The sequence below is a fragment of the Balaenoptera physalus genome, assembly GCF_965194825.1.
Source record: "Balaenoptera physalus genome assembly, chromosome: X".
In the NCBI taxonomy this organism is placed as follows: domain Eukaryota; kingdom Metazoa; phylum Chordata; class Mammalia; order Artiodactyla; family Balaenopteridae; genus Balaenoptera; species Balaenoptera physalus.
In genome coordinates, this window is record NC_138903.1 from 32,655,345 (window position 1) to 32,667,440 (window position 12,096).

At 33.5% G+C, this 12,096-nt stretch overlaps 1 protein-coding gene across 1 annotated transcript in view; it reads left to right on the forward strand.

Moving 5' to 3' along the window:
• Positions 1-12,096, forward strand: part of CFAP47 (cilia and flagella associated protein 47) — a 421,910-nt gene that overhangs the window by 79,266 nt on the left and 330,548 nt on the right. The window contains 1 exon segment of the mRNA XM_082446774.1: positions 3,136-3,281. Coding sequence (XP_082302900.1) covers positions 3,136-3,281 — 146 coding nt within the window.

Consider the following 12,096-nt stretch of genomic DNA (forward strand, 5'->3'; position numbering starts at 1 on the left):
ATCCTCATGGCTTAAGCACTTCCCAAAGTCCCACCTCCTAATTGTATCATCTTTGGGGGTTAGGATTTCAACATATGAATTTTGGGGGGATATTTTCAGACCAGAGCAGCCAGCTAATACTAAAAAAAAAAAAAAAAAAAGCCCAAGAGTTTGCCTAGTAGGGTAATATGCATGGCAAGCTGTAACTATACATTTTTTTATTATTTAGCTCTTCATTTTATTTAAAACTTATTTTTTATTTCTCTAAAATCTTGAGATCATCACATGGTAGATATCTGGGGAATTCCTGGAAACCTCTGATTGATTTGTCCTTCATTTATTTTTTAAAAAGTAATTTATTGAGTGGCAATTTCTTTAACATAAAATTAACCATTTGGAAGTAAACAATTTAGTGCCTTCACAATATGGTATAACCACCCCATCTATCTCATTTCAAAACATTTCCGTCACTCCAAAGTAAAACCCTTTACCCATTAAGCAGTTTCTCCCCAGCCCTCTTCCCACCAGCCACTGGCAGCCACCAATCTGCATTCAGTCTCTATGGATTTATCTATTCTGGATATTTCATAGACAATCACCTCTCCTAAATTTTTCTTGTCCCTATTTGTAGTCACCTTCTCCCCCACCTTCAGTTCAGGGCAAACACTGATCTCACTTTGTTTGTATAATTTTGCCTTTTCACTTGTATATGATATGAATGAAATCATAAAATAGGTTGCCTTATCAGTCTGGCTTCTCTCACTTAGAATAATACATTTGAAATTCATCCATATTATTCTGTGTAACAGTAGTTCATTCCATTTTATCGTTGAAAGCTGTTGGATGCATTTACCAAAGTTTGTTATCCATTCACTATTTGGAGGGAATTTGGCCTGTTTTCAGGTTTTCACGATTATGAATAAGGCCACTAAAAACATTTGCATGCAGGTTTGTGTATGAATAAGTTTTCATTTCTCTTTGGTAAACACCTAGGGTTGGGAGTTCTGGGCCTTATGTTAAGTATGTATTTAATTTTCTAAGAAACTAGAAAACTTTTCCAAAATGACTATAAAATTTTGCATTCCTATCAGCAATTCATAAATGTATTAGGTGCTTACATCTTTATCAGCACTTGGTAATATCATTTTTATTTAAGCATTTTGATAGGTGTGAAGTGTTATCTACTGTGATTTCAAATTGCATTTCCCTAGTATCTGATGATGTTAAACATCTAATTATGTGGTAATATGTCATATGTACATTTTCTTTCCTGAATTGTCTTTTCAATACATAGTTTTTCATTGGGTACTTTGTTTTTTGTTAATCTTTGTGTGTTCTTTATATATTTTGGATGTAAGATGGATTTTTTTGGTCAGAAATATGTTTTTGGCTTGTAATTTTATTTTTTAACATTATCATTAACAGAACAGATATTTAAAGTTTGAGAGGGGCTTCCCTGGTGGCGCAGTGGTTAAGAATCCGCCTGCCAATGCAGGGGACACGGGTTTGAGCCCTGGTCTGGGAAGATCCCACGTGCCGGGGATAAACTAATCCCGTGTGCCACAACTACTGAGCCTGCGCTCTAGAGCCTGCAAGCCACAGCTACTCAGCCCACACGCCGCAGGTTCTGAAGCCCGTGCGCCTAGAGCCTGTCCTCCACAAGAGAAGCCACTGCAATGAGAAGTCCACGCACCGCCGCGAAGAGTAGCCCCCAATCGCCACAACTAGAGAAAGCCCGCGCAAAGCAACGAAGACCTAACGCTGCCCAAAATAAATAAATAAATTTAAAATTTGATAAAGTACAATTTATTTTTTTATAGATGATTATTTTTGTATTGCACTTAAGAAAGATTTTTCTCCTACATTTTCTTCTACAAGGTTTATAGTTTTAGGTTTTATATTTAGGCCTTTGGTCCATTTTGAATTAATAGCAATTATTTTTAATATTTTTATTTTTTATTTTTAAGAATTATTTTTGGGCTCATGAAAAATAAGCCAAGTCTTATTTTGAAAAAAAGATATTCTTTCAATGTCACATGATAATTTTCTTTTTGAAACTGTCTTTTTTTTAAAACTGCTGTTTTGCTAAATCCATAGTATCTCGTTAGATCTCCAGAACTTATTCATCTTGCATAACTGAAACTTTGCACCCTTTGACCAACATCTCCCCATATCTCCCTTCCCCCCAGTCCCTGGGAACCACCATTCTACTCTCTGCTTCTATGAGTTTGACTGTTTTAGATTCTACATGTAAGTTAGACCATACATTATTTGTGTTTCTGTGTCTGGTTTATTTCATTTAGTATAATGTCCGACAGGTCCATCCACGTTGTTGCAAATGGCAGGATTTCCTTCTATTTTTAAAACTGAAAAAATATTTCGTTGTATGTGTATACCACATTTATTTTTTTATCCATTCATGAATATGTAGGTTATTTCCATATCTTGACTATTGTGAATAATGCTTCAGTGAACATAGGAGTGCAGGTATCTCTTTGCGATCCTGATTTCAGTTCCTTTGAGTAAATATCCAGAAGTGAGATTGTTGGGTCATATGTTAGTTCTGGTAACAATATTGTACTCTATACTTGAAATTTGCTAAGAGGGTAGATCCTAACTGTTCTCTCTCTCTCTCTCTCTCTCTCTCTCTCTCTCTCTCTCTCACTCTCTCTCACTCTCACTCTCACTCTCTCTCACTCACTCACTCACTCACACACACACACACACACACACACAGCAAAGTAACTATGTGAGGTGATGGATATGTTAATTAGCTTGATTGTGTTATTTCATTATGTATATGTAAATCAAATCATCAAGTTGTAAACTTTAAATATGTACAATAAAAAATAGTATTGGTTGAAATAGGTGAAGGGAATAAAGAGATACAAACCTCCAGTTATAAAATAAATAAGGCACAGGGGTGTAATATACAGCATAAGGAGAATGGTCAATAACATTGTAATTTTGTATGGGGACAGTTGATTACTAGACTTATTATGGTGATCATCTCATAATATATGCAAATGTCAAATCACTGTGTAGTACAACTGAAACTAACATAATAATGTATGCCAACTGTATTTGAATTTTTAAAAAAATCACAATTTTTATAGCAAAAATAGTCACATTTATAATGTATTTTTTGTCTGTCAGGTGGCAACTTATGACTTTAGCATTCAAGTTCGAATTAATTTCTTCGCAGCTTCAGAACTTTACACTCAGTGTTGTTTGTCAGACTCTCCTATGACTCCAAAAATGGCACCACTTATTCGACCATGTTACGTTCAAGCTACTGGTATGTAATATGAAACATTCAATTGATGTGCATAAACCAAATATTTATGCTTAAGGAGCTAGAAGTTTAAAAAATTAGAGCATGATATTTATTTTTTAAAAACAGAAATATTAGAAAGTAAATTTATGATACGATTCTTGTGTGTTTGTGAGTCTGTGAGATTGAATTTTGATAAATAGCCTGGATATAATCTCATATGATTTACCTTTGCTTAAAAAAATAAGATATAAGGACTTCCCTGGTGGTCCAGTGGTTTAAGACTCTGTGCTCCCAATACAGGGGGCCCAGGTTTGACCCCTGGTCAGGGAACTAGATCCCGCATGCCGCAACTAAGACCCCGTGCAGCCAAATAAATAAGTATTTTTTTGAAAAATAAGATATAATAAAAAACAAAGGTCAGGTTAGTACTTTGTTTATTGTGTGGGCAATTTAAATGATTAAATCAAAATAGAAATTATTAAAATAAAATATATTGGTTATAAAATAAAATGATGAAAATTTTATTTAAGGAAATGTTTTTCACCCCAAAGGGATGGGTTACTAAAGAACTAAGTACAAGTAAAGAAGGATAAGTATATTAAAATTTTGAATTATTTATTGAATATTTATTCATTTTCTCCAAGAGTTCAAGTATAAAACTGATGCCCTCTGTAAACCATACTTTTGACTGGCTTTGGCTTTGCATAGTATTATATGTGCTTAAGTATTTTTCTTGAAAAGTTAAGTCTAGTTTATATTATACTATGTTTTTATGGTTCTGACATTAATTGTCTTTAATAATAAAATAATGATCAGTTAATAATTGTACTTGGCACCTAGTAAGAGAAGCCTCATTAAAGTAGCATATATAGTATAGAGATTTATTTCACTCCCATTTAAAATACAGAATTAGAAATTCCACTACTGGTAGAGAGGCTCCATGAAGTTAAAAATTTCTCCCTTGTTTTAAGATATCTTTTTAGGGAAAGAAAATAATTATTGTGTAATTTTTCTGAATTAGGTAAGTTATTTTAATGAAAAAGAAAATAAAATTTACAGATTTTATAATTAAAAATTAATGTATCATCGTTAAGGAAAATTGGAAAATGTAGAAACACAGAAAACATCATCTGGAATGTGAATATTTAGAGCATACTCTTATTAATATTTTTGTGTCTTACTCTTCTTTTATTCTCTATTTTGCTTTTATTAGCTTATTTATAACATAGTTGGGATCTTACTGCCTATGTTAAGTTGAAACCTGATCACTCAATAGAAACTTTTACTTGGATGCTATAGACTCTTATTAATTATATAAATTAACACTGACAACTATTGTAGAGTATTTCATCCAGTAAGTCTCTCTTATAGATTACTTAAACATAATCACAAGCATTTAGGTTGTTTCCTTCTTTTATTTTCTTGTTAATGTAAATACTGTAGTAGTGAACATTTTTGTGTATAATACTTTTTCCCTATTTAGATTTTTTTGAAGGTGAGAGTCTCTGAATTGCCTGCATTTTTTCTAAAGTATGTATCAGTACATATTTGCAAAAGGGCTTTTGTAAAGAGCTGTGTCAGTGTCATTTCACCCCTCCTCCAGTGTCAACTCTAATCAGCATTGAATGAAAGAAATTGGATCTCTTTCTTTGTGATTAAAAGTTCTTCATTTCAATTTTCATTTCTTTGATTGCTCATGAGAATTAAAATTTTCTGTCTTTGCTGTTATATAAATTCTCTGTTCATGAACCTTGCCTTTATCACTGAGGTTTTGTATTTATCCAATAGATGTCAGTGACCTCTTTATTGATAATATTTTTTTTCATGTTTACTGTGAATGTTTTCTAAGATTTGTTGTTTGCCTTTAGTTTTATTCATTTTTCAGTAGATCTTTTAAATAATTTTATGGTGAAATCTATCATTTCCTCTGTGATTTCCAACATTGCTTTAAAGATTAGATCGTCTTCCCCATCTACAGGATTGGTAAATATGTAATTCTGTTTTTTTCCCCTATTTTTAATGGTTTAAAATTTATTCAATAATTTTTATACTTACTTAATTTATAAAAATATTATTGTATTTCCACCAACAGTTGAAACGTCAAAGCAGACTTAAATTATATCATATAACTTATCAACACCAAAGTTTGCTAATGATTCAAATGATACAAGTAAAATTAGACAGAGATGTAATATTTCTTCCTGTAGAACTTGGCATCTTCCAACTTGTCCTTTGATCCCTCCTTAGGATGCCTTTGGTTTTGAATTAACAGATGACTTTTGAATGATATTTGAAACCTTGTTTCAACAAGAAACCTTGTTCTCAAAGGATGCCGTTTTTGTTTGGAGCTCTGCATTGTTTTTTAATCTTCATAGTTATACAGATAATGCCTATGTGATAAATACTCATTCTCTTTGGAGCAATGCCCCATAAATCCCAGATATTTTTAATTGGCTATTTGGACAGATAATGTATGCCAAGTTTCTTCTTTGAATAAGTCCACTGGTCAATAACATTTTTATGTTTACAAGGAGGTATGATCAAATCCGTTACTCTCTCAGCCATCACCTCGGTAGGATGATGATACCTGAATTGGAGGCTCACAAGCCTGCTGTTATCTCTTTACTCCCAAATTACATGCGTTCATTTTTGAATTAAAATAGTGCTAATCCAGAATTGCAATCCATTATCTCTCTCCTCCTTGAGGCTTATCCTGCACCCTAGAGGCAGTGATTTTCCTCGTTAATTATCTAATGAAAACACTTATGTGATGATAGGCAACTTGACTCACTGGAAGCTCTAACTCCTCTTATCCTTTTTCCTAATATAATTATACCTTTAATTTCAATTAAACTTTTTATCAGATTTAATTATTATCATGATGGATTGTACATTGTTTAGCCAAGTAATGTATCATGCAGAGTTATTTTATTTCCTTTATTTCAACTTTTTTTTTTTTTTTCCTGGAGCTAATAATTGCTTAATTGTCCTTAGGTATTTGACTAAATCCTCCCATGCCATAAAGCTCTATAATATGCCTTTCAGGACAATATTCCACATAGTCTAGTCTGTCAGATAATATGTCATGTCTTCTTATTCTCTTGAAGCAACCCTCCTGGAGCACATCAACTTCCTGTTCCAACATGGACTAGATGCTTTCTTTCCCTGTGGCAGAGTTGGAGACTTCCCTTCATTCTACTTGTAGGGATTCCTTTTGACTCTCTTTAACCTTGAATCTCCCGTTTCTTCAATTTCTCACCTTCCTATTTCTTGGTTTACTTCATTGTACTGATAGATTACATCTTCCAGGAGCTTCCAAAGAAAGGGTGCAACGGAGTTACCTTTTTACAAAATCCATGTCTGAAAGTATCTTTGTTTTTCCTCCTACACTTGAATGATAGTTGAGTGTGGAATTCTAGATTGAAAATAATTTTCCCTCAAAAATTTGAAGGTGCTATCATTATCTTCTAACTCCCATTGTTGCATTTAGAAGTCTGATGCCATTCTTCTTTCCCACCCATCATATATTACCCACTGTTTTTAGAAGGTTGTAGAAACTTTTTTATCCCTGTACTCCATTATTTCCCATTGATGACTTTGGTGTGAAGCTTTTATCTTTACCACTGTCCTAAGTTCTTGTGGAGCTTTTCACTCTAGAAGCTTATGTCCTTCAGTTCTATAAAGTTTTCCTAAATTGTTTCCTTGAAAAACTCCTTCCCATTGTTTTCTTATTTCTTTCTCTGACTCCTATTGGTTAGACTCCTATTTGTACCTCTTTGATTATATTATATATTTTAATTATCTTATATATTCTCCCTTATTATCCTTTTCCTCATCTTTTCATTTTATTTCCCAGGATATCTTTTTCTGACTTGACTATTTTATTTCTTAAAAAGTTATCTTGGTGATTTCAAACTGACAAGATTTTTCAACTTTTTTCTGACTATTTCTTTACTTATAGACTTTTTTTTTTAAATGAAAGCAACACATTTTATCTGTAATTATATTATAAATTATTTGAACTTCTGTTGACTACATTGTCTCAATTTTTGCTGAATTATTTTTCCTTTATTTCTGTCTCCCTCATGTTGAGGAGTTCCTTAAATGTCTATTGATTCTTGCCTATTATGTTTCTTAGTGAGTCTCACAATGCTGGCTTCAGCTTCAACTATTACATCATTTCCTGACAATCTGGATGCCAGTGAATGTTTTAATTTAGGGGGGGAACCAAAATATTAGTATGTGAGACTTTAATCTTGAGAAACAGTTTCTCCAGAAACTTTCTCCAATAATGTGTTGGGTAGAATGTAGCTTTATATAAATGAAATAGAGATATCTAAATGGTGTCATAATATGGCAGAACAGTGCTTTGTTTTTAAAGCTATAACCAATCTATTATTTCACTGATTATCCCCAGTTGCCAAATTGCAAATAGGCAGAACATCTTAGATGTGCTATTTCTTGTAGTGTGCCATAATATCGTCTTTTCCTAGGATTTCTCATGACAAGAGTTGGGGGTGACACAATGATGAACACTGTCTACACATTTGTCCTATTCCACATGTCCTAACTCCCTGCCAAAGCATCTGTTAATTCCACTGGTATAATAAAAGCACTTGTAAGATACATGCGTTTTTGCATCAGAAATTGGTTTCTTTCCAGGGACTTACATTCCCATAAACTTGTAAGATTCTTGAGTTTTCATTAAGGATTACAAACGTCTCCAAGGTAAGTTTCAAAAAGTATAGATTTTCAATTCTGGTCTCTGGTTCAGTGTGTAAGAGGCTTGGAAGTTACTGCTCCATCCTTACAACAAGTACAAAAGCTAAACAAACTGAAAAATCAACAAATAGTTTTAGATCTATAAGAGAAGTGAGGTCACAGGGCAGATTCATGCTCCTGAAAATCGAAAGAGTCATGGGCAGATACAGAGAATCACAACTTGCTGGAATGGAAGTTACTTCAGGAATCAATGCTTGAGGAAGGAAACCTGTACCATAATTGATGAGTTGCTGGAGGTTCAGCATGGACAAGTCTGAGAGAAAATCTCCATGGATCCCCAGTCATTAGGGGCTCTGATAGTTTTGTGAATTTTACGTCCAGGAGCTTGACTTGATTCTCTCAGTGAATATAGGAGAAAAATCCCCTCATGTTTCTGGCAGGGGTGAGGAAAAGGAATAATTTTGAAATATGCCAGAGCATTCTGTTCTGCTTAACAGGGTCTGCCCTCAGGAGAAACTATTTGACCAGATCCTGCTAGGGTTTTATCAGAACCTCACTGATCTCAGGGAAGGGAAATATCCAACTCCAGCCTCCCGTAACCTTCTATGTGGGAGAAGAGAAATACCCAACTCAGCCCGCTCTAGCCGTTTAGTCCCAAAGTGGTGGTGGTGGGGCACAGATTGAGAAGCACATGTAAAGTTCACAGTCTAGAGACACAGGCTCACCTAAAGACTGAGATCTAATCATAGGATTATAGAATGTTTCCCCTCCCCCCACAACTTACTACCACATTACTAAAGGTCTGTTTTCAGCAGTTCCTTTTACCCAGTACATCATGTCTAAGTATCAAGAAAAAAGTACAAGACATACTAAAAGGTGAAAAACATAGTTTGAAGAGACAGAACTAGCATTGAAAACCAGATGCTGGTATGGCAGAGGTGTTGGAATGATTGCATTGGGAATTTAAAGCAACTATGATTAATATGCTTAGGACTGTAATGGATAAAGTAGACAGCATGCAAGAACAGATGGGCAATATAAGCAGAGAGGTGAAAATTCTAAGAAGATCCAGAAGAAGTGCTATAAATCAAAAACACTGGAACAGAAATGAAGAGTCATTGATAGGAGTATTAGTAGACTGGACATGGCTGAGGAAAGAATCTATGAACTTGAGGATATATCAATAGATATCTCCAAAGAAAAGCAAGGATAGAAAAGACTGAAAAAAAAAAAAAGAACAGACTATGTACGTACTGTGGGACAACTACAAAATATGTAATATATGCGTACTGGAAAGACCAGAGGGAGAAGAAAAAGTAACAGAAGAAATATTTGAAACATAATGACTGGAATTTCCTCCAAATTAATGTCAGACACCAAACCATGGATCCAGTAGGCTCAGAGAATACCACACAGAATGAATGGCAAAAACTACACCTAGGCATATCACTTTCAAACTGCAAAAAAAATCAAAGATTAAAAAATCCTGAGAATTCATGCACCCTGATGTTCATTGCAGCACTATTTACAGTAGCCAGGACATGGAAGCAACCTAAATATCCACTGACAGAGGAATGGATAAAGAAGATGTGGTACATATATGCAATGGAATATTACTCAGCCATAAAAAGGAACAAATTAATGCCATTTGCAGCAACATGGATGGATCTAAAGATTGTTGTACAAAGTGAAGTAAGTCAGAAAGAAAGACAAATACCATATAATATGTGGAATCTAGAAAAATGGTATACATGAACTTAATTGCAAAGCAGAAATAGAGTCACAGATGTAGAAAACAGACTTATAGTTATCAAGGGGGGAAGGGGGTTGGGATGAATTGGGAGATTGGGATTGACATATATACACTACTATATATAAAATAGATAACTAATGAGAACCTACCATATAGCACAGGGAATTCTACTCAGTGCTCTGTGGTGACCTAGATGGAAAGGGAATTTAAAAGAGTGGATATATGTATATGTATAACTGATTCACTTAGCTGTACAGCAGAAATGAACACAACATTGTAAAACAACTACACTCTAATAAAAATTAATTTAAAAAAATCCTGAAGTAATTCAGAGGAAAAAACACCTTACTATATTGAGGAGCAAAGATAAGAATTATATGTGACTTCTCAGAAACTATGCAAGCAAGAAGAGAATGGAGGGAAATATATAAAGCGTTGAGAGACAAAAAAACACCAATCTGGAATTCTGTACCTTGAGAAATTATCCTTCAAAAGTGAAGGAGAAATAAGGACTTTTTCAGAAAAACAAAAATTGAGGGGATTTGTTGCCAATAGACCTGCCTTGAAAGAAATATTAAAAGAAGTTCTTTAGTGAGAAGAAAAATGATATAGGTGAGAAACTTAGATCTATATAAAGAAAAGAAGAGCACTGGAGACAAAATAAATAAAGGTAAAATAAGAGTTTTTATTTTTCATATTCTTGATCTGACGTTTAAGTTTATTCAACATAATGGCAACAGGATATTATATATATGTTTATGTATACTTATATGTAAGTGAAATTAATGACAATAATGAAACAATGACAGTCATCAAACAATTACGCTATAAGTATGTTAAGGAAGGTAGGGAGGAATTAGGATTATTTTGTTATTAAGAAGGTCCTTGCAGATAAAGACAAATACTCTGTTATCACTTGTATGTGGAATATAAAAAATAAATGAATATACTGGGTTGGCCAAAAAGTTCATTTGGGTTTTTCCATAAGATGTGTTGTAAGAATACTTTCATTTTAGAGAACTTGCATATATATATATATGTATATATAGACCGTATTTCTCAGAAGTAATAATCAGTATACAAACATATAAAGCCACTTACTTTATATATGTATATTTTAATAGGACTATTCAAAATATATTAAATTGAATGGTTATCCCTCTTTCTTTATACAAATGGGAGCTATGATTAAAATTAACATGAAATATGTTCCATACAGGTGAGGAAATGTGAGAGGCAATAATAAAAATTGAAAAAGTCCAGATATATAATACAGTCACTTCTATGATAATCTACTCTTTATTTCTTATATTTCTGCCTCTCTTCTAACTATGAATCCATCTGGAAAGAAAAAAAGAGAGACATGCATAAGAAAGAAGCTCAGGCATACACTGTAGAAATTTGTATTTGTAGTGCCCCTTTTTTTGTCTTTTATATCAGTTTTCCTGCATTCGTAAATACAGTCCCTTATATTGTAAAAGATACTTTGCTGAGGTATAATGTAATTAGAATAATGATCCTGAGCATGGGAGATTATCTGAGATTACGTAGGTGGTCCCAGTCTAATCACATGAAGAGTTAAAAACAGAGAACCTTTCCTGACTGTGGTCAGAAGGATACGTGATGATAGAAGAGGGGTCAGAGAGATGTGATGTTGCTGGATTTGAAGATAGCGCAAGGAGGCCACCAGCCAAAGAATTTGTCTGAACTCTAGAAACTGAGACTGGCAAGGAAACAGATTCTTCTCTAGAACCTCTGGAAAGTATCATAATTCTTTCTAACACCTTGGTTTTAGTCCAGTGATATCTGCATTGACCTTCTAATCTACAAGACTAATGTGATAAATTTGTTTTGTTTTAAACCACTAACTTTGTGGTAACTTGTTATGGCAGCAATAAAAATCCTAAAGTAAGCTATATCAGCATCACATTTAGAATAGGCTATAACTATTAGAGAAAATTGAAATAAGAATTGGTTAAAATTGGTTGCTTCTGGGAAGCAGGACTGTTGATGAGGAGGAGCTGAGTGGGCCAACTTTTTTATAAGTGTATTTCAACTATTTGTGTAAGCTATATACATGTATCATTTTGATGAATTTATAAAGAAAAATAACCATACTACACATGCTAAACTAATTAAACAATGTTTCTCCATAGAGGAACAGTTCAATTCTTAGGACAGGATATAGAAAGTGGATAGTATGTTAGAGATCTTATACCATTTACTCAATTTCAGAATGAGAAATATGAGGCATTCACATAACTAGTATGATACCATGCTCACCTTCTGTATTAAGACATGTTTTCTTTATTAGGTGCAAATGAACTTCGTTATAAAGTACACAAATATTAGAGCTAAATAGATG